Source organism: Phodopus roborovskii, unplaced genomic scaffold (assembly GCF_943737965.1).
Source record: "Phodopus roborovskii unplaced genomic scaffold, PHOROB, whole genome shotgun sequence".
Taxonomy (NCBI): Eukaryota; Metazoa; Chordata; class Mammalia; order Rodentia; family Cricetidae; genus Phodopus; species Phodopus roborovskii.
Genome location: NW_026126448.1, coordinates 5643890 through 5667019, shown reverse-complemented (window position 1 = coordinate 5667019; position 23130 = coordinate 5643890). Strand labels below are relative to the sequence as shown.

Sequence of the window (23130 nt, the reverse complement as noted above, 5' to 3'; positions counted from 1 at the left end):
AAGGGAGGGTGAGGGGTATCTGGCCGCTAGAAGGCACAAAATAGGGAGAGGGCACTAGAGTGTGCTGAATGGGTGGATTTGTCATTGGGATTGACCCAAAAGGGCGGGGGTAATGGGAGCAGGGCGACCAAATGCCACTGAGCAGGGATGGGGCCAAGACTGACTCAGGGATGAGGCAGGGTCTGAGAAAATTGACCCAAAGGGACTAGACCAAGGGAGGGGGATGCTAGAGGGGGCTGGGAAAGCAAATTAGAGGGCAGATCCGAGCCATTTCCCCGGGAGGTGGGGGATGTGCGTACATATAAGGCGAGCCTGAGACCCCCGCTCTCCCGGAGCGCGGGCAGGGGCTCTGAATCCCTAGGACCCTCGCACATGGATGCACACGTCGCTTTCTCGGGTTTCCCAGCCCTGCCCTCGGTCTCGCCGTCGGGGCCGCAGCCGTCGCCGCTAGCAGGAGCCGAGCCGGGACGCGAGCCCGAGGAGGTGGCCAGCAGCCGGGACGCGGAGCCCACGGCCGCGCCGGGCCCGGGGAGGAGGCGCCGGCGGCCGCTGCAGCGTGGGAAGCCGCCCTACTCGTACATCGCGCTCATCGCCATGGCCCTGGCGCACGCTCCGGGCCGCCGCCTCACGTTGGCCGCCATCTACCGCTTCATCACCGAGCGCTTCGCCTTCTACCGCGACAGCCCGCGCAAGTGGCAGAACAGCATCCGCCACAACCTCACCCTCAACGACTGCTTCGTCAAAGTGCCGCGCGAGCCGGGCAACCCGGGCAAAGGCAACTACTGGACGCTCGACCCGGCGGCCGCCGACATGTTCGACAACGGCAGCTTCCTGCGGCGCCGCAAGCGCTTCAAGCGCGCAGAGCTGCCCGCGCCGCCTCCGCCGCCCTTCCCCTACGCGCCCTTCCCGCCCGCGCCCGCGCCCGCGCCGCCCGCGCGCATCTTCCGCCTGGACAGCCTGCTGGGCCTGCAGCCGGAGGCACCGGGGCCCGTGGCTTCCGAGCCGCCCTGCTGCGCCGCGCCCGACGCCCCCTACCCGCCCTGCGCCGCCGCCGCCTCGCCGCCGCTCTACTCGGCCGCGCCCGAGCGCCTGGGGCTGCCCGCGCCGCTGCCCGCCGAGCCTCTCCTGGCCTTGGCGGGACCGGCCGGAGCGCTCGGGCCGCTCAGCCCCGGGGAGGCTTACCTGAGACAGCCGGGCTTCGCGCCCGGCCTGGAGCGCTACCTGTAGCCATCTCCGCTGAGACAGCACCTGGCGGAGCCTCCAGCCATTGCTCGAGCAGAGCGTGCCGGGCTCTGGGGACCACACTCAGCAGTGCGCTCTCTGCTGAGTCCCCTAGCCTTGCCTTGGGCTAAACCTTCCTTGCCCTTCCTCCATCCCTGCGGAGACTCAGACTTCCTCAACACTGGACTGAAGCGACCTCTCCAATTGAGGCCTTCACCCCTCCCTCTACTTGCACGTCCCACCTATGCATCCCCACAGTGCCAAGTTTCATGCTCTGGGACTGGATGGTCACCGGTGGGGTCTCTAGCCCCAAGAATCCTTGTGAGTTCCTGTCTGGAAGCTTTTGTCTCAGGCCACCTACTTGACCCCTGATGTTTTGCTAACGTTAGAGGTCAGACTCCCGTGTTCATGACTTCCACGACAAGTTGGACAAGTTTGTCCCCTATTCTGGCTTTACCTGTCTGCCCTTGGTTTCTTACTGAGCCCCCTCCCACACAGACACACCTGGCTGCTGTGTTCCAGGTTCTGAGGACCGATCTTCAGACTGTTCTAGGTTGCAACATCAGTGTCTCCTGACTGAACCGGGGATTAATGGGCCTCTGTGGAAAGCACAGAACTTACTGGGTTATTGTTATTTTCCAATCAAAGCTAGTTTAATTAAAAAAAGAAAGAAAGAAACAAAACCTTCGCCGGGTTTGTCGTGTTGGCTGGGTAACTTGGAGAGTGGCTGGAAAGGATGGTGGGTGATGTTTGCCTCCTTCTGAGTCCTCAGATAGATTTTCCTGGAGCAGGGTCAAGGTGCGATTCGACATAGCTGTGCACACAGCAGGCCTGAACGAAGTCTGCCAGAAGTCTGCCACCTGCATCTTGTGAATGGCAGAGAGGAAATGGGGTGCGGGAGGGTGAATGCATTTAGAGAGCAGGTTGCCTGATCTTTGAGACCATTCCCAATGCCAAGGATAAGGGAGCACATTAATTTCAATTAATCTAATCATTATTTCTCAGGAAAGTGTCCATTCCTCAAAAGGAAGTCCATGGACTTTTATCGCTGGGAGAAACGCTAGAAATGCAGGATTTCAGGCCCCCGCTACAGACCTATTGAATCATCAGATTATGCATTTTAATAAAATCCTCAAGTAATTAGGGCACACTATGCTGGAGGAGGGGCAATGGCCCAAGCTGACTTAGCCTAAACAATGAAAACTCCCTGCTCCAAGGGATGAGGCTAAATTACAGGCCACCTTCCCTTCGTGTCCCCTGCTGGATTGGGAGAGGGGCAGCAGCATTGACTGAAATGATTCATGATATGCCCAGCACCAAGGACAGGGCGGCAACGTTGCTGCCTCAGAGGTTGAAGAGGGAGGGAGGGAGTTGGGCAGTGACCTTGTCCTGGTCTCAGGTGCTGGCCCAAAAGCGTGCTTTTCCAAGCTCTCAGTCTAGTAGATCTTGACTTGGGGGGTAGGAAAGGGCAGAGGAGAGGATAATGTGTAGCAAGCCCAAGGTGATTGATGTTCCTCTCCTACATTACCAGTATTTGAGGCTACAGGGTGGTGATGGAAGGTGAGGGTGGACAGTGAGCTGCTCATAGGAGAAAGGTGTGTGTGTGTGTGGAAATCTGAGAAGGCCAGAAGGCCCCTTTTAGAGTATGATTTTTTAAAGTGTCTTCTTCTAGCTGTTAACTGCTTTGAGCAAGGATCAGACCCATTTTGCCTGGTGCATAGGGGCCCTTAGTATCTGTGGACTAGCTGACCAGACAGCTGAATCCCTTAGTGTCTAACACTGTGCCTGTTTTAGTGAATACTGAGTATCTTGGCACTTTCTTATTCATTCTTTGGTTATTGTTGTTGTTGTTATTATTATTATTGAGACAGGGTTTTTCTGTGTTGCTTTGGAGCCTGTCCTGGCACTCGCTCTGTAGACCACGCTGACCTTGAACTCACAGAGATCCACCTATCTCTGCCTCCCAAGTACTGGGATTAAAGGTGTGCATGTGCCACCATTCCTGGCTTTGAATACCATTTGTTGCCACACAGATATCTCAGTGCCCAGGATTTAAGGGCACTCAGGGAAATGCTAGCAAGGTCAGTATGAAACTGAAACTCCAGAAAGACATTTTCAGTTTCTTTTTTCTTCCTTCCTTCCTTGCTTTCTCTTTCTTTCTTTCTTTCTTTCTTTCTTTCTTTCTTTCTTTCTTCCTGTCTGTCTTTCTTTCTGTTTTTCCTCCTTTGGACAGGGTTTATACTTAACAGCATCACGAATATGCTGTACCCAATAGAGATACAAACAAGAAAACTTGTGTATGTCTTCAAAGTATTTACAGTCTAGAAAGCCATATACCCTATAGTGCCCTAAAAATTCTGACATTTTAGCAGATGCTGAAAAAATCTAGAATGTAACCCAACTTTCCTATCAAAAAGCCCTGGAGATAGATTGGGAGATGGCTCATCAGTCAAAGTGCTTGCTGTGCAAACACAAGGACCTGAGCTGGGGTCACCAGTGTCACTCCAGTTCTGTGAAGCAAACAGTTAGATCCGGGGTCTCACTGTTCAGTCAGTCTTGATGAAAAAGCTTCATTATCACTGAGAGACCCTGTCTCAATAAGGAGGATGGACCTGGAGAGATGGCTTAGTGATTAAGAGCACTGGCTGCTTTTACAGGGGACTCTGGTTCTACTCCAAGCACCCACGTGGTGGTTCACAATGTCTGTAACTCCAGTTCCAGGGGATGTGATGCCCTCTTCTGGCCTCCTTGGGCACCAGGCATGTAGATAATGGATAGACAAGTATGCAGGCAAAACACTCACCTAATTTTTAAAGGTGTCTTTAAAAAAAGAATATTAGAAGTTGGAGCTGTAGAGATGCCCCAGCAATTAAGAGCATTTTCTGGTCTTAGAGAGGACCTGGGTTCAGTTCCCAGGATGCACTTAGTGGCTCACAATTGTCTGTAATCCCAGTTCCAGGGGATCTGATATCATATTTTAGCCTCTTTGGGCACCAGGCATGCAAGTGTTATCCATACATACATGCAGGCAAAAATACTCATACCCACAAAATAAAATAAAATAAATAATTTTAATCTGTAGGCACACTTTAATGTTTATTTTATTGGTACTGGGGGTTGAACCTAGGGCCTTGCACACGCTGGTCAAGAACTGAACCATTGTACTACTTCTCTAGTCCTTTAATTTAGGCCTTTGTTCAACAGAAATAAGCACATAATGTTGCAAGTCAAATAGCAATCAGAAGCTCACAACTGACATCTTGCATTGCTCTTAAATAGTCTGCATCTAGCCCTACAAATGATAATTCCAGTATAGTTCTCCAAATACAGTTCTCTATGTCATTTTGTTTTTGTTGTTTTCAAGACAGGGTTCCTTTGTGAAATAGTCCTCGCTGTCCTACAACTCACTTTGTAGACCAGGGTGTCTTCAAATTCATAGAGATCCACCCACCTCTGCCTCCTGAGTGCTAGGATTAAAGGCGTGAGCCACCATGCCCGGCTTCAAATACAGTTCTTATTTGTTTTGGAATATATTTCCATGTTTATAATCCTCTCTCTTGAGATGGTAATGAATGCCCTTTCCCCTCTTTTTTCTTTTTGTTGTATTGGGAATCAAACCAGGCCTTGAGCAAGTCAATCAAGTGCTCTGTCACTGAAAATCCACCCTCAGCTCTAACGATTGACTTTCTATTATGACACCTAATTATTTACCTCTAAAATCTCCTCCCTCCTCACTAATTTTGGATTATATTTGTTTTTATAATAACATTTGCATTATTATTCTGTATACTGTATACAGTTTGTTATCTGATAAACCTCGAGTATACAACGTTCACTTTTGTGTACCTAACTATGTTTTTTTGTTTTCATTTGCTCAGGGTCTATCTACTGCTAAATCTCTCTCTTTCTAATAGTACAATTTTCCACAAGACCAAGTATATGAGGAAGTTCATCATTGTTTTTGCTGCATGTCTGCCCTCATGGGGGCAACTCTCCCAGATTTCTCTGTCCTTTGGCTCCAGTCTGGACTGGTGGTTCTCCATGTCTGCTGTACAGATGTTGCTCTGGAATTTCTTTCCACCATCCCTTCATCTCTGTCCTGTGTTGCGTCTTCTGTTTCCTGGATTCCATATCTTCCTTTTTCTTTGTTTATTTCCTTGCTCCAGTAGAGGTAAATTGTTTTGGAAACCACATATCTAAAATTAAGATGATTATTTTAACACGAGAAGCTAAATATGCACTTTGACCGTGAAATAGTTGAGTCAAAGCTGTGTTTCCGTAGGCTTTCACTGGGGGAGGGTGTAGGGATTGAGGGAATCAGAGGTACTTCCTCAATTTAGTATATGTTTTACCTTCAAGGAAGCTGGAAAGATAGCTCAACATGCTGGTGAGTGTTTTCAGGAAGATGAACCATTGAGAAATCTTTATTTATTATTGTTGCTGTTGTTGTTGTGTGTGATGTATATGTGTGAGCGCTAGTGCCAGTGTGTATGTGTGTGTGTGTGTGTGTGTGATGGTGTGTGCATATGCCTTAGTATGTATGTGGAGATCAGAGAACAATTTTTAGAAGTCATTTTTCTCCTTCCATCATAAGTTGTGGGGATCAAACTCAGGTCATCAGATTTGTATGGCAAGCCCTTTACCCACTGAGCCATGTAGCTCACTTGAGGAGCCCAGAGGAAAGGTACTCAGAGATGCCTCCTGATCTAGGAGACTTGGAATTTGGGGACGGGGAAGGGTGGCTTTGTACTTACGATGATATCAAGCTAATTTGAGGGCCTGCAGATTCAGCTCAAAAAAGACACTAACATTATCCTTACACATGGAAAACAGTGCATAGAAAAGTGACACCCTTGACAATGGCCTGACGATTGTGTCAACAGAAAAGTTCCTTCAGGCAATTGTCAGATCTCTGGATGTAATTTGGGTTTACTTAAGAAAGAATAATGAGTAAAATGGAGGGCCCTCCCCTGGTGTTACTGGGTTATTTAAGCTCATGTGAAGTATCTCTCTGGGAGATGCTAATAATGGGGACAGGGAGGATTTTTCAAAATACAGGGGTTAATATACTATATGTTTGAATGAAAACTTATTTAAATAAATAACTCTTAGGCTAGAAGAGAGTTAATATTACGGACTACTTATAAATATATACACTGAAAACCATACACTTACTTACAGATGTGAACTTTTAATTTTGAAAGCCAAACTCATGCCCAGAAGGACCTTTGTAACCACAAGCTATGTAAATGGTGTTAGAGGAGACCTGAGGCCAGACAGGGAGACCACTTAAGGGGCTATTACAGAAAAAGATGCTTGGGGCAGGGGGAAAAAGCAGGTGTATAAAGTCACAGAAAGAATATACCATTGACTAAAGTCTGGCTTGACTGATGTAGGGAGCTGCTAGGCTCAGTAGATCCACAAGCACAGCAGGTAATACCCTTCAGGGGCAGCTCCTCAACTGTCATAGAGCACACCTAGGCTGATTTACCTGTAAATGCTGTCAAACCACCAAGAAACCTATTTTTTTTTTAAGATTTTAAAATGTATTTAGTATACAGAACACCAAATCTCATTGTAGATGGTTGTGAGCCACCACGTGGTTGCTGGGACTTGAACTCAGGACCTCTGGGAGAACAGCCAGTGCTCTTAACCTCTGAGACATCTTTCTAGCCCCCAAGAAACTTACTTTCTAGAGATATAAATTGTTCCAGAATACAGAAGAAACGGAAGCTATTCCAGTTCAATCTACTTTATGAAGCTATGAAAGCCTAATAAAGCTGGATGTGCTGGCATGTGCCTTTAATCCCAGCAGAGGCAGGTGAACTTCTACGAGTTAAGGCTAGCTTGGTCCACAAAGTGAGCTCCAGACCAGTGAGATCCTGTGTCAAAAACAAAACAACCTACAAACAAAAAACAAAAACAAAACAAAAAAGCAACCAACTAAACAACAACAAAAGAAAGAGATACGAAAGGTATAAAATCCCCACAACAAAATACCTGCAAATTGTCTTAGCATTATTAGCTTCCTCTTACTGGTATTTTAAATTTTAGTGTGTGTGTGTGTGTGTGTGTGTGTGTGTGTGTGTGTGTGTGTGTGGTGTGGTGTGTAGTGTGTGCATGAGTGCAGATGCCCAAAGAAGGGGAGGAGTCAGATCTCCTAGAGCTAAGGTTATAAGGTGGTGGTGAGCCATTTGGTAAGGGTTTTGGGAAACAAACCCAGGTCCTCCAGAAGATCAGTATGTGTTTTTGATCAGTGAGCCATTTCTTCAGCCCCCCCCAGCTTCCTTTTATAAGTGTTATAATCAACCCCCTCCTTATAAATTATGCAATTGAAGTTTCTAAAAGTTAAGTCATTTACCCAGGTCAAACCACAAAGTGACTGACTTGGCTGATTCAGGACTTTGTCCAGGTCTGCTTAACTCCAAAGCCAATCTTCTTCCTCCAAGGAAGAAGTAAATGGAAGCGAAATTTTGGGTGGAAAGTCCCAGCCACCAGTAACATTCCTCAGTGAACCACAAGAGTCCCCTCCTCAGTACCCATTCCCAGTTTGGATCTCGAAAGGTTTCAAGCCAAGTGTCAGGTCTTCTATTTCTCTTTTCTTGACTCATTTTTAATTTCTTTCCTCCACCAGGCTGCTTCCTCCTCTTGTCTCTTTCCTTTCCCCCCCATCAAGTTTATGGGGACAAAAGCGCCACCTGTTGGTCATGTTTTGGGTACTTATTTGAAGTAGGAAATCATTGGAATGAAGCCAGGATTCTCTTGGATGCCATACTAGCCTTGTGGGGACCAGGTCCTTGTTCCAGTCTAAAACCCACTTGTTTTGTGTGGAATAGGAAACTGGCAGTAGTTCCCACGTTCTCTGAGAATCCCACCCAAATCTCCAGCTTCCTCTCCACTTCCTCTTGGCCGCTCTTGGTAGCTGCTCTACTGCAGAGAAACTCGGAATGAGGGTGGGATGTATAGTTCTAGATGCAGAGAAATGCCCTATATTATAAGAGGGAAACTGAGGAAAAATGCTAAACTAAGGCAGAAAGCATGAGGTTTAGTTTCAGGTCAAATGCCCAGCCAAGTCTTTCTCTTTCCCTAGTTTTCATAGCAATTTCTTAACTTTCCCAAACTCTTAGACTGAGTCAGGCTTTGTCCTGGTCCACAGCTGAGAGCTCAGAGACAAGTCAGATACTGTTCTAGATTACAGACTGTGGCAGGCAGTCACACTTTGTGCCAAGTGCTTTACATTACAAGAGAGCTGTGAAGGCCACTCACTCATCTTTAGACTGTACCTTGGCCTCTGCCTAAGCCTCTTATGAAAATAGGAAGAATATATCCAGTTCTCTCTGCCAATGTATGACGACCTTTGTAATTGGCAGGTGAGGGTTTTCTGCTCTGTGTCAAATGAGGTGGGGGCTGGTGATATGGCTCAGTGAATAAAAGCACTTGCCACCAAGTCTGATGACCTGAGCTCAAGACCTGGGAACCACATGGTGGAAAGCAAGAACCAACTTCCAAAAGACACATCTTTTTCTCTACTGTCCCTTTAACATAGTTCTTTTTTTTTTGGATATGTAATGTATTCACAGGGCTTTAAAAGCATCCCATGGAAAGTCTTCCTTGAGGTTGGGAGATGCTCAGTGGGGAGAGTGCTTGCCAGGTATTTTGGTTATATACACAAAGCAATGCAGATAGATATTATCCTTAAAACAACCACAACAACAACAAAAACAACAAACCCTGGGCCTTTAATACCAGCACTCAGGAAGCAGAGGCGGGCAGATGTCGGTGAATTCAAGGGCAGTCAAAGAGAGTTCCAGGACTCTGTTACACAGAGAAACCCTGTCTGAAGAAACCAGTACATACATACATAAATACATAATGAAACAAAAACCCACCCAAAGCTAGGGTTGGTGGCATACACCTTTAATATCAGCACTCAGGAGACAGAAGCAGGTGGATCTTTGTGAGGCTAGCCTGATTTATATAGCAAGTTCTAGGATAGTCAGGGCCACATAGTAAGACTGTCTCAAAAATGAAACAAGAAATTCAAAATAACAGCAAAACCAAAAACTACCCCCTAAACAAAACAAAAAACCAAACCAAACCAACAACAACAACAACAAAACATAACAAAAACTACCACATAAATGTTTCTACTGGTCCATAATCCTTTCACTCAACAATATATACTGGAGTTCCTTTCAGGCTAATGCATGGATTTATTTATTCTGCTTTACACTGCATATGCTTCTGTTCTAGGGACTGCCAGCATTTGCTTACCCCACCCCTCCCTGATGGGCATTTATATTGTTTCTATCCCTTTCAACCACTGCCACAAGGAGACCTTGTACATACTTCACACCCATGTGCAGGCACACAAGCAGGAAATAGAAGTGAATTTCTACTCAGCCCTTGCTAGGTCACCACACTTCCCGTGTACTGCCTTTTTGGATAAATGCCTCCTTTTGTTTTTCAGAGGGACCCTTCTTGACCATGCACAGAGAATTTCAAACTTCACATCTCTCCTGCCAGCGCCCTTTATTAGAGCCTATTACCAGCTCCTCTTGTCAGATATTTTGGCCTCTAGATCTGGTAAGCTGAGGTACTTGCCTCCCCAACTCTGGGTTATTCTATGCTCTGGCTGCCATTCTGTCTATGGTAATTGGTCCTTCTCCCTTTCAGTCTATAGCCCTGGATCAACTGGCAGATTTTTTTTTTTCTCCCATCTTTCGGTCATCTTGGCTTCCAGATACACTTGCTTGTCCTATGTCTCCAATTGTGACTAATCTCCTGTGACAATAGGATCAGTCCACTTCACAGGCCTTTGGGGATATCCTAGCAGGAGGGTAAAGCAGCCCCTTTTGGCAGGATCTGAGGGGCCTAGGGAGTGCAAAGAAAATATAGTAATATAGTAATATAGTTAGCATTGCTTTGAATGGTAGCTGCCACATTCAGATTCGTAGGTGGGGCACAGTCACTTAGTTCTTCTCTAGAGCCAGTTGTTTGGAATATGTGCTTTGAACTTGTCAGAGGAGGAAACTGAGGTCCTAGAAGAGGTAGGGACACAGCCAAGCTCCCACAGGAAGGCAGAACCAGTTCCAGATGTAGAGCCTGGGTCTCTAGTCTCAGGTTCTGCTGCTCCCTATTAGCTGAGACCAAAGCAAGAGGAAGAGCATTGCATTCTCTTAAAAGGATGAAGCTGGCTGGCATCATCAAACATGCTAAGGTTGGAGAGAAAGGTAAGGAGTTTGCTGAGACAACTTGACTTATAGAGGCTCTAGTTTCAGTTCAGGGTCTCAGAAGTTTCTGAGGTGACTAGCTAGATTTTTTTTTTTTTTTTTTTTTTTTTTTTTTTTTTTTTTTAGTACAAAGCCCAGCTACTTACTTTACAAGCAAGGAAATGGGAGTATCTGAGAGTTATAGAGAGGGGGCATAAAGCAATGACCAGAACCCTTCCTGCTTTACTTGGAGGTCACTAATATACCTACTCAGTGATTGCCCAGCTTCTCCTTTAGTAATGGGTAGCTCAAACTCACCAAAGCAAATGCCATCTCAGACACATCATCTTCCCATGACATTTTCCTTGTATGGGGTCACAGAATGTAAGTCTCATCCCAGCTTTCTGGCTCTCCTTTGCCAAATAAGTCTCTGGCCCAGATTAGCCCTCTATGAACTGGATATAGTAGCTGGGTCTACCCTTGATTCCTTTGCTTGACAACCCTAGGCCTTTCCTTTGTGACTATAGGACATTTTGTCATCCTTCTTATATTAATTAGGGTTAGGTTTTAGCTGTGAATGACAGCTTGTTTTTCAAACTTATTAGTGGCTAGAACAGACAGACACTTCTGTGCTTTAAACAAAGGGCAGGCAGTTCAGTGATCATCTCCCCTGTAACTTGGCTCTTGGTGAAACTTAACTCAATGGGCAGAAATTCAATACACTTTCACTTACCATAAGAAACTGCCCACCCACCATGTGGAAGGTAAAGCTGGTTCCAGGACCTCCAATTCTATTTTTTATCAAGTTTCCATTACTCTCTGTGGGCTGTTTTTCTCTTGGAGTGAGCTTCAGTGTCAAACAGCATTTTCCCACCTGGTAGCAAAGATGGCTTCTGGCAGCTCTAAGCCTGTGTACTTGTTTTCCAGTCCAATATGAGAAGGATGTTTTCCAGAGTCCCAGGAGGCATATATCTCAGAGTCTGACAGAAGATATATCCCATATCTTAATATTCACATAACTACAGTAGGAGTGGCTGGCCCAGCTTAGGTATACTGACAGTAGGAGTGACTGGCCCAGCTTAGGTATACAGTAGGAGTGGCTGACTCAGTTTAGATCATCTACTGCTTGCATGGTCACTGGGCCTCAGACTGGCAATGCTATGCTTAGATCCAGTTGGGTTGCTTATCTGCTCCTGGAGCTAAAAGGGAAGTGAACAGAATTGGGCATACCCAGGGAACCACATAGATCACAAACCAAACCAAAGCAAAAAATCAAAGAAAGAAAGAAAGAAAGAAACAAAAAACCCCAACCCCCCAAAAACAAACAAACAAAAAGAACCAACCAAACAAAAACAGGGAGAGACTGAAGCAGAGAGCACACCAGAAGCCCAAAGACTGGGGCCAGGGGTCATGGTCAATGGTCCCAGTTTCAGGCAGAACTGGAGCAATGTACCTGGACCTCTCTAGGCTGTTTCCCTCTGCTCATTTCAGCTTAATTGCACTAGGAGGAGAGTCAGAGAGAAGCTCTTGATTCCTGAGATTACTTATCTTCCTGCACAGACACTGGGTGCAAAAGACATAAAGACCAGTCTACTTTCAACCATTGACAAAAAGGATTTTAGCTCTAAAACCAGAAATTTTGACACAGAGTCTATCCAGGAAAACATGTTTCTCTTCCCCTCAGGGAAGAGAAGCACACACAATTCTACTTATAGTTTAAGTTTGCTTTCTTGGGAGACCCAAGCAGAAGGAAAGATCAGCTACAAAATTTGTTCACTACACACATATACAACACAATCGAATGCTTAGTGTGTGTCGGGCTTTGTATATGGAAGAGAGTAGAACTATTGTTAATAACAATGCATGATATTTATGGAGCCCTTTCAAAGTTTGAGGCACTAGTCTAAGTCACATATTTAGTACTCATAACAGCTCACCAAGGTAGGTAAAGTCATTACCCTTATTTTATAAATAAGGAAAGATAAGGAAGGACAGAATATAATTTTTGTTTTCAAGGAGCTCACAGTACACAAGAACAACTGGAAAGCACACCCAAGGACAGGGGGAGTTATGGCTTTGGGAGCTCAGAGTGGGAGCCCCTAACAGTGTGGGATGCCCAAAGTATTGTGGGGAAAGTGGTTAAGAAAAAAGTGACTTTTAAAATAGACTAAGAAGGATCAGGAAGAATGAGTCAGGCTGGGGATGAACAGGGAAGAGTAAATCAATCAGGTTAGGTAGAGAGAGGGCTTGCAAGTGAGGCTGGATAGGTAGGCTGTAAATTTCCTGTGCTTGAACACTAGCACACCTTTCTATAAGGTAATCATGCAAATGTTTCAGGCAGCTGGGAAGGTTTCCCTATGGCCTCAGGCAAATCAGCTATAAGTCACAGGTCCCTTTCTGCACCAGCAGCCCGCCTTCAGTGGCTCTTGGGTCCACCCAAGGATGGATCAGCAGGAAAGATCTCAGCCCCTCCCTTCCATGGGCAAAAGAAGTCATCATAGATGGAAGAGGGTGATGTTCGAAGCTGTTCCCAATCCCCAGCCACATCCACTTGCTCACATAAAACATTCAGTCAGATCCTGAATACTGGAGCCCCTCAAAGCAACTCATTCTGGTCTGTGGCTGAGGGTAGGGGTGAGGTGGGGATTTGAATGTCTCAGCACAACCACCCTGTCTGCTTTCTTTATGGTCCCATTCTGGAGCAGTGGGTCCCCTCACCAGTTCTCTCTTCATTCCCTCTCCCTGTGTCCCAAATTCCTAGGTTCCCCATCAGAACAGCCCCTTCCCCACATTGCATGCTGCTCTGTCAGGTGAGAGGGAGAGAAGACTGGCCTGGAGAATTTAGACTTAAGCTTCTAGTCCCCACCCCTTCTGCCAATCTGCTGTGTGACTCCCAAGAAATGAATTGTCTCTGGATTTCCATCCCCATTCCTCCCATCCCCCCCACCCCACCCCCTCCTAACCCCCCACCCATGAGAAACGAGCTCTGAAAAAAAAAATCTACAGTTCAATGGGAAACATGACAGATTCTGTGACAGACCACTAGGGCAGGACCCACCAAAAATTGCTGAGGACATCAGATATTATTAGCACAACTCACAGGCCCACAGGAAACATTGTGCAAACAACCTGTCTCTAAATGCATTGTGGATATAGGTCCCTAGAAGCCAGAGAGATCACTGCTTTTAAAATCTCACCAGGGGCCTTCACTGAGAAATACACTCAGCTGTTCCCTTCATCTCTGAAACACCATATTACTTTTGGGTTTATGTAATCTTTTTAGTATTATTTTTTTCTTTAATAAGTATATGTTACCCCACAATAATAAACACATTGACAATCAAAAAAATGGGGGGGGGCTCACTGTTTAGTTTTAGACTTCAGTCTTCTTTTACCGAGACCAGAGGGTGGGTGGCTGGGGACGGCATAGCACGCAAGAGGTGTGTGAGGAGTACATTAACGGTCTCTTAGGTAAGCAGGTGGACTCCGCAGTGATGAGCAGGTCTGGAGTTAGGTTTTGAAGAGCTCAGAGCAGGAAGAGGGGAGGTTGGTCTTGACTCTGGGAAGGCTTTTCTCAGGAAATTTCGGAAGGATTTGAAGCATGCCGACAGGTTAGGAAAAGCAGCCAAGGTGAGCAAAACGCGGAGTCCAGTTTCCAAATTTCTGGGTGAGTGCTCAAGAAATGTGCGCGGAAGGAAGATGGAGAAGTGGTCTCTACCTAGAGTGCAGTTCCTGACTTTGAGTGGATGCGACTCTCCTCCAGAGGTCGCTGTTCTCCAGGAATCCATCATAGCAACTGAGCAGCTGTGGGGGTGGGGGTGTGGGTAGGGAGAACTCTGGCTGGTCCCTCCTTCAGCTACCTCTGGGTTTAAGAGGCTCTGCAAACACTCCCCGAACCTGGGATTTCGGCAGTATTTCCCACTTCATCAATTGATCGCGAAGGTGAAATGTAACGACGCATAGGGGAACTAAGCTCCCAAGGCAAGGCCCAATTCCCTTCTGCTTTCCTCCAATTTATGACGCTAGAAGAGCGTTCCATTCCCGGAGTGCGGCTGTTCTCGGTACAGTGTGAAACTGGTAGGAAGGAGGTCTCTAAGGCAGCATTGTAGCTTTCCCCACTCTTGCGGATTCTTATCGCTCCTCTCAAGATCTGCAAGCTAGCAGACACAGCCCTTTCTCTGGTCCCAGACCTGTTCTCTGCTCCGTCAGATTGTAGAGGAAAGCTGTAAGCTTCAATAGCCAATCTTCTAAGGAAGTCTCAGGTCCCTCTGGCCTGGCAAACACCGAACGCGCCGTGTGAGGTCGGTGGTGGAAATTTCTAACCGGACCGGACCAATGCCTGCTGCTCTTGGGTATTCTTGACCACACTGAGCAAGTTAGACACATGCCCAGACAGATAAACAGACCATGGGACCTAGAGCCCATAGAATCCACCATGGAAGGTGTAGACCCCGGGCATCCACTCCAGGGCATCTGGAAGTATCCCTACTTACTGGCCCTACCAGCAATCTCTACCTAATCGGGTTGCTCTGAGTTCTTCTCTGAGTTCTTCGTTGCCCTAAGTTGAGCAGACACCTCTGCTCAGCGGTTTGGGGATGGTGCTGTTTTAACCCTCTCTTGAGCTTGCAACCCTCTTCCAACGAACCGGAACCAGCTTGCTCTGGTCTCAACCACACCACAGCAGCAGAGTAGGTCATGGGTGCTTAAGCAAGCCTCCCACTACTTGCCTGCGAATGGATGGCTCAGAGGGGGCCTTGGCCAGGAGTCAAGGAAGCAGAGGAAGATTGTGACTTTGTCACCCTGAACTGAGGTACCTAGGGTTGGGCTGCTCGGGCGGCTGAAATCATGGTGCACACACTGGAGCCCAGGCACCTGTCGCCTCTGTGTCTAGAGTGCCTGGCTCCCTTAAGTCCATCTCTAGTCACAGGATCTGGAGTCTCTGCCTCCAAATTCAGCAATGGGAAATTGAGATTCCAAAGCCGGATTGTGGCCTCTTGGAGAGGGGGAGGGGGCTAGCTAGCGTGGGCTTGGCAGCTTTCCCCAAGGTTGGTCGGTTGGTAAATAAATTTGTAGAAGTGTGTGGACATAGAATGCCCTGTTCAGCTCCAGCCTCTTTCCACAGCCTAGAAGTGGCCGGGACAGGCCAGAGCACTCTTAGAGCTCCAAACCCAAAGGCTGCAGAAAATGTTCTGCCTTAGTGTTGGGACAAACTTCCCTGTCAGCTGCTCAGTACTTTAGCCGTTTCATAATTGATTTAATTATATCTATACTATCTCAGGAAAGATCTCCTGTCTCGGATCCACTTGAGGATAGCTTCTTTAGGGACATTAAGAGATAAGTGGCTTAGAAGCCAGTGGGAGCAACCCAACTCCTAGACAGTTATAAAAGCACTTTCAAACAGAAGACCCTGCATAGACACACTGTCTTTTTAGGGGCTACTTCTCAATTGTTCCGGGATGTTCAAGCTGGGCGGCCAGGCAGTGAGAAAGATAGAAAGATGGAGGAGTCTGGGGCTTAACTAGGGAGATGTTGTCATCAGAACCCCTTCTCTCCCGTGCTTCCTATTCCATTGGGGGTTCTCCTGGACTTGAATATCCCAACTTCATGGGCCATGCAAAGATATTTGCCCAGAGAACGGGGGAATTCCATAGGGTGAAGGCACCACTGTGTAACAGGCTGAGTCTGGGGGATGGGAAAGGCAGGGGCTACTGAACCCTAGGGCAGCCCTTTCCCCACCCTTCAGTGCCTCTGTTCTGGGCAGTGTTTAAAATAAATTGGCCTAGATCCTTGCAAGGGATAGAAAGCCACCTGAAACATCTCCCTAGGCAAGAGGTGAGGTCTGGAAAGCAGTTTTTGAATTAATAGATGAGTTCTGTGATGGGTGGGCTAATATGTAGGACAGCTGAAAAAAAAAAAAAACCTACCAAGCCATACCCCACCCTGGCCCATTCTTTCCACTCTTGTTAAAGTGTTCATGGAGTTCGGATGATTTCTTAAGGTAGGGCCCCACTACTGCCCCGCAGACTAGAAGCTGGGGGCTCTTGACTGCTTTCCCCCAGCTTGAGCTTCAGTCTCAGTGAATGAGTGGCAGGGCAAGGATGCAGCGACTGGCAGCAATAGCTGGTATCGTCCTGCCTGAATCCCTTTAAAGGAGATCTGGCTAACAAATACTTTCACCAGTAGCAGCCTGAGGCTGAACATGTAGCTCAAGTCTGAAATATCAGGAGAGTACTGACAACACAGGAAATTAATCATGGGTTTGCCACCTTTGAAGTGAAGGTGGAACTAACTAGCCAACATGGTTTTTCTCTTTATTGGGATACTAGCTATTCTAGGGTAGAGACGAGTACTAGCTGGGTAGGAGTAATGTGGTTAGTAGTGTAGGCTATCTGAGTGGGATCCTGAGGGAGGGAGAGAGGGAAGGAAGGAGGGAGAGAGGCAGAGAGGGAAGGAGAGAGGAAAGGAGGGGGGGAGCCTACTTGAAGTATGTGTGTGGTTGCCAGAACATTCCAATTCTGGGGCCACTAGTCTCTGTTCAATTTACTGTCCCTGTTTTGAGGGTTGGACCCCTTCTGTTTCCCAGGGATACTTTGTTCATGCAAATCCAGCACAGTAAGTGGGTCCCTTTGGTCAGAAGTCCCAGAGGGGTTCTTGGAGGATTTATTCTCAAAAGCTAAGAATCTATTCCTGCCCCCATTGATGCAGGTTGCTGTTAGATAAAGAGATTTATCTACCCTTATGTGTGTTTTCTTGCATGCAGCCCACCTAGGCTGCAAATTTCCTCCTCATGGCCTCAGAACTTACCACCAGGCCCGCGCGCATGTGTGTGTGTGTGTGTGTGTGTGTGTGTGTGTGTATAAGAGAGAGAGAGAGAGAGAGAGAGAGAGAGAGAGAGAGAGAGAGAGAAAGAGTTCAGCACAATGTCTGGAGATATTACTGTATTACAAATAAACAGTCTCCAGCTGGACCAGGGCTTGAGAACCAGATAGGAGACTGCATCCTGCATCCCATCCCCCCCCTCTCCTCTGCCAGAGAATAGGGCAACTAGAATCTACAAAATGAGTGGCCTACAATGGCTGTTTTTACATACTGGTCACAATGTAAATTCATCTTATTTATTTATTTAATTCTGGGACAGGGTCTCATTCTGTAGCCCAAACTGGGCTGGAACTCTAAGCAAACCCAAACCCCTGCCTCAGCATTCTGAGTACAGGGATTAACTATGGAAGTGATTACCACCATGTCAAGCTTGAGACAGGCATTCTAAATTTTATTTTAGAGGAAGAGAAAGGCAAAAAGGTTAAGAAAATTAGCCAGGCGATACAAGGGGTAAGTGGTGAAGCCAAAATTAGGATTCCAGCAGTTTAACTCCTCTGGCCATGCCCTTAACTGTGGTGCAAAGCTGGAAAGTTGATCTCTGACGGGAAGTTACCTAATGATGGTTACAGAGGCTTTGGACTATGGGATGCAGTAGGGACTGAGGCCTCCTATGCCTGAGCTTTGGCCACTGCGCGGCGCTGTTGGGGCAACAGTCAGCCCTCAGCCCAGTTCTCACCCTCACTTCATCCAATCCCTTCCAGCTCTAGAGGTTGAAATGGGCTCACTATAAACGGGAGCGACTTATTTCTGGGTCCTAGAGGGAGAGTAGGCCTAACAAGATGGGCAGGAATCCGGCTGGTAGAAAGAAAACACTGGACCAACTTTCTGTGCAAAAAGTCCCCAGATAAAAAGGCAACACTGTGACCCAGGGCTGAGGGAGCTCTGTCTGTGAGACCTCTGTTGTTAGGCCTCCTTAAAGCAGAAATTCAGAGAGGGATTGTCAGACTCAGGAACAAGCAAGCATCCAGGCAAACGCTGTTTCCTCAGGCAGGAAATGTAGACAAATTTCACAGAGGTCAAGAGAGATGATTATAGAGATGTTGAGATGCTGAGACGGAAAATCGAGCCAGGCAAACCCGAGCTAAAGACTATAGGCGTGCGGGAAATGCGGTGTCTGTAGAGAACATTCACTAAGGGGAGCAGGAGCAGCCTGTGCTCTCCTTTGGGTCTTCCCGGGGACAGTGGCAGGGCCGAGGTCACGGAGGGGAAAGACTGGACCACAGCAGAAATTTCTCACCTCTCTGAGTCTGCCAGCTCCAAGTTTGCTCCCCCGATCACTCTCCTCTCCAATTTGCCGGAAACCCCTGGGGCTCTAGTAGGTCCCTGTGCCGCGGCGTCGGTCTGGGCGTTTCGACTTACTAGCGATCCGTGGCCGCTTCGGCCGGGGTGGCCTGGGCACCGCCTTGGGGAGACGAGGGGAGGAGATTTGTAGCCATTGCCACCCGCAGCAGCTGCGCCAACGTAAGCCTTGACTCTCAGAGGCTGAGAGCACTGAAGGCTGTGGCTCCGGGGGACCATGGGTTTGCGGGAGCTGCGAAGAGAAGGATGACCCGCCTCCAGCCACGCGAGCCTAGCTCCCGCCACCGCGGCAGTTTGTTCCCGCCGGGCTAGGGTGCCGAGGACCTCTGCCCGCCCCCTTCCTCCCCGCCCCACCCTGCCCAGGGAGCTCCGCCCCAGGCCCACGGTTCTTCCGCCTTAGGCGGCCACCAGGCGGGAGGGACTAATCTCCCGAAGCCCCACTAGAGTCTCTAGGGCCCCAGGAGTTCAGATTCGACCTGGTAGCCGGTGGCTTCACCGCTCTTCTCCTGTGCCCTGCTTACTGGTCCCAGGGAAGCACCGGTTGGGTGCGCCCCAAGGGCGAGAGTCTTGGAGTCTCAACACCAGGGGGCGCTGAGGAGCCGGGGGACACCCCTCCCTGTCCGCCTTGGTCCCCCGCCCCCGCCCCCTCCCCGCCCGCGCGCAAAACACACTCGTCCGAGAGGCAGCGCGGCGGAGCCGGAGCCCCGGCCCGAGCGGAGCCGGAGAGTGGAGGCGGCGGCGGCACCATGACCCTGGGCAGCTGCTGCTGCGAGATCATGTCCTCCGAGAGCTCCCCGGCCGCGCTGTCCGAGCCCGACGCAGACATAGACGTGGTGGGCGGCGGCAGCGGTGGGGGGGAGCTCACAGTCCACTCCGGGCCCCGCGCCCCCCGGGACGTGCTCCCGCACGGCCACGAGCCTCCCCCGGAGGAAGCCGAGGCGGACGTAGCCGAGGACGAGGAAGAGTCGGGAGGTTGTTCCGACTGCGAGCCCCGAGCTCTAGCGCCCCGGGGGGCGGCGGCCGCAGCGGGAAGCCCGGGGCCCGGCGCGCAAGCTGCTCGGGGCACAGCGGGGCCGGGGCCGGGACCCGGGCCGCCGTCGGGGGGCGCGGCGACGCGGAGCCCGCTGGTGAAACCGCCGTATTCGTACATCGCGCTCATCACCATGGCCATCCTGCAGAGCCCCAAGAAGCGCCTGACGCTGAGCGAGATCTGTGAGTTCATCAGCGGCCGCTTCCCCTACTACCGGGAGAAGTTCCCCGCCTGGCAGAACAGCATCCGCCACAACCTCTCCCTCAACGACTGCTTCGTTAAGATCCCCCGCGAGCCGGGCAACCCGGGCAAGGGCAACTACTGGACGCTGGACCCGGAGTCGGCAGACATGTTCGACAACGGCAGCTTCCTGCGGCGCCGCAAGCGCTTCAAGCGGCAGCCGCTGCCGCCGCCGCATCCACACCCGCATCCTCACCCGGAGCTGCTACTGCGTGGCGGGGCTGCCGCGGCCGGGGACCCTGGCGCCTTCCTCCCGGGTTTCGCCGCTTACGGCGCCTACGGCTACGGCTACGGGCTGGCACTCCCGGCCTACGGCGCACCCCCACCGGGCCCGGCCTCACACCCGCATCCACACCCGCACGCCTTCGCCTTTGCGGCCACCGCGCCTTGCCAGCTGTCAGTCCCCCCGGGCCGTGCGGCTGCGCCTCCACCCGGACCTCCGACGGCCTCGGTGTTCGCCGGCGCGGCCTCGGCACCGGCCCCTGCTCCTGCCCCGGGATCTTGCCCAGGCCCCGCAGGGCTGCCCGCCTTCCTAGGCGCCGAGCTGGGCTGCACCAAGGCTTTTTACCCCGCGTCCTTGAGTCCTCCCGCAGCTGGCACAGCAGCCAGTCTGTCCACTGCACTCCTGCGCCAGGGCCTCAAGACGGACGCAGGCGGTGGTGCGGGTGGCGGGGGTGCAGGGGCAGGCCAGAGGCCTTCCTTCTCTATAGACCACATCATGGGCCACGGTGGTGGCGGTGCCGCACCCCCGGGCAGCGGCGACGGTTCCCCGGGATCGCCATTCGCCGCAGCCGCAGGTCCTGGGGGTCAAGCCCAAGTTTTGGCCATGCTGACTGCCCCAGCCCTGGCTCCTGTAGCGGGCCATATCCGCCTCTCGCACCCGGGGGACGCACTCCTGTCTTCAGGGCCCTCGTTTGCCAGCAAAGTCGCCGGCCTCAGTGGCTGCCACTTTTGACCACAGTGAGCTTGGGGCCAGTTAGGCCCTCACTCCTAAACCTCTCTGGGGAGCTCGGCCGGTCCCAGCGGAATTCAGGGAGTCTATTTATGAAGAGTCTCCAGACCTAGGCGGGCGCGTGATCAGGCACTTCAAACTCCACGCTCAGAATGTCACGGACAGTTGGGACGAAGCGGGCTCAGCTGCTCTGGGCGAGGCCCGAGTCTGCGTAATAGGTTCAAAGCGGAGATCCCTTTTCTGTTAAAGCAGCAAAAAAGGGAGCAGGAACCTTCGCTTTTTCTTGTCTTTGCATCTCTCAGTAGGAGAAGAATGCATTGGCGGAGATACGCCTGTCGGTCGGTGGATCCTGCCAGAAATACCTATGGCTTGAAAAGTCCCCTGCCCCCATTTCTTCCTCAACTTTGAGACCCGCTTATTCAATATTATAATTTAAAGACGTCTGTTATCTTCTTTGCGGTTAAGAGAAAAATTCAGTTTTTTTTTTGTTTGTTTGTTTTGCTGTTCTTAAAGGAAGCGGGTTTCTCCAAGCCTAAGGCAGTATCTACACAGTCGGGAAGCTAAGAGGAGAAGTGAAATGGGGGAGGGTCTCCAAAATCCTTGAAGAACCCGCAGAGCCCATTTCCCCGAAGATAAAGTCCCCCCCCTTTGGTGTTTGGTTGCTTTTTAAGGAGCTCCCTCTGGTCTTTCTCGTGGTCCATAGGCCCAGCCATCCAGGGCTAGCAGCGCTCTTGGCCTTCTGCTCTGCTTCAGGCCTTGTGATATTTATTGTAGTTAAAGGCAATGAATTTGGGTGGGAGAAGAGGGTCTGGAGAGGTGGGAATTGGGAGGGCAAGGGCACAGAGCTGTGGCAGGGGGTCCTATAGTTATGTGTAAATATCTGTACAGTGGGCTGCCCCCCTGCATTCTCTGTCCACTTGTGTGCTTTGATTTAGACTTCTCCACTTAGTGGAGACTCTGTGAAATCGTCTGATGGTCTGTGTGGAAGAAAAGAAAACTGTCTCCCTCTCCCTTTCCATTGGTGTCAATTGAATAAATGTATGTGAACTTAGCAGTTGCCAGATGAACCTGCTTGCCTGCACTCCCTTTTCCTTGTCACGACTCTTGCATAAGACCCCAGTCTCCCCAGCAAAGGGAGAGGGAGAAGGAGCTGGACCAGTAAAGGAAGCTCTGAGCTAGTCAGATGGCTGAGGGACCTCTGTACACTGCAGTGGCCTTCTGCTTCTAATGGGACCAGGTCTCTGGAAGCCTGTGACCACTTAGGCACTTTCGTTTTCACTCTGGCACAAGGAAGGGCAAAACCCCAGGGCTGGGTAGAGGGATTCTGTTTCTGCCGAACCAGAGAAGTCTCAACCATCTTCTAGTTTAGATTTGAGTGTGGACTGGGCAGGTTGGAGTGTTAAGTACTGGAGCACTGTAGCCACTGAGTATAATAAGGCTGTGTCACTTGAAGCATAGTTTGTATGCCTCTGTGTTTCTGTGTGCCCAGGAGACTTTATAGAGCTCTTGGTGGTTTGTTTTTGTGTTTGTCTTGGTCGTCCTTGTGTGTTTCAGGGATGTCTGAGTTTTCATCTGCGTGTCCATGGATGTGTGCTATGACTATCAGTCACTGTCTGTCTTTAATAGGGGAGCATTTCTTTTTGCCTCCAGAGGGCCTTTAGAACCAACCTCCCCCACTCCCCACCCCTATCCGCCCACACACTTTTGACAGTGGAGGGTTTTATTTAGGGACTCTCCAGATTAAATTAGAAGCCTCACCCAGTTTGAGTGGGCTAGAAGATCTGATCAGCTAGAGATTGAGTGGGGGTTCATTCTGCTAGGGCAAAGGCCTTGGTTCTTGGAGCCATGTTCATAGCAAGAAGCTACTGCCTGAGCATAAATCTTCTGGTCTGCTTAAGACAGTGCTCTGGACCCAAAGCCCTGTGCCTTGTGCTTGGGATTCCCAATAGCCAGCTTTGCAAACAGCAGGGGTGAGAAATCATAGGAGGGATGTATAGAAGTACAGGAAGAAGAAATTCATTCAGCCTCTACAGAAAACTGACAAAAGTCAGGACAAGGGCTGAAAGGCAAATGGCAGAGAAAGAAGAAGTGTCAGAGACCCAGATGCAAAGAACTTGAGTGTGTGGACAAGAGAAGTTATCCAAAACCCAGCTGGCAATGGTGGGGAAAAGGTGTGCGAAAGAGGCTCTGCATCAGGATGGGAGTGGAGAGAAAGGACTGTTAGGCATCTAGGTTTCTCCTCACTAAGGGTGCAGAGACTCAGGTGTGTGTGTGTGTGTGTGTGTGTGTGTGTGTGT

At 49.6% G+C, this 23130-nt stretch overlaps 2 protein-coding genes across 2 annotated transcripts; both read left to right on the top strand.

Moving 5' to 3' along the window:
• The first annotated feature begins 306 nt into the window (after positions 1-306).
• On the top strand, positions 307-1251 carry Foxe3 (forkhead box E3). Its single transcript, XM_051188298.1, has one exon. It carries the CDS (start codon positions 373-375, stop codon positions 1225-1227), a length of 855 nt encoding a protein of 284 aa, XP_051044255.1. The 5' UTR covers positions 307-372; the 3' UTR covers positions 1228-1251.
• A 17852-nt stretch (positions 1252-19103) lies between these two features.
• On the top strand, positions 19104-21314 carry Foxd2 (forkhead box D2). The gene has a single exon (XM_051188472.1). It carries the CDS (start codon positions 19358-19360, stop codon positions 20834-20836), a length of 1479 nt encoding a protein of 492 aa, XP_051044429.1. The 5' UTR covers positions 19104-19357; the 3' UTR covers positions 20837-21314.
• The last annotated feature ends 1816 nt before the right edge of the window (positions 21315-23130 follow it).

Bases quoted from the DNA above. Each gene is read 5' to 3' on its own strand.
- Foxe3 (XM_051188298.1), top strand. From the start codon at position 373: ATGGATGCACACGTCGCTTTCTCGGGTTTCCCAGCCCTGCCCTCGGTC.
- Foxd2 (XM_051188472.1), top strand. From the start codon at position 19,358: ATGACCCTGGGCAGCTGCTGCTGCGAGATCATGTCCTCCGAGAGCTCC.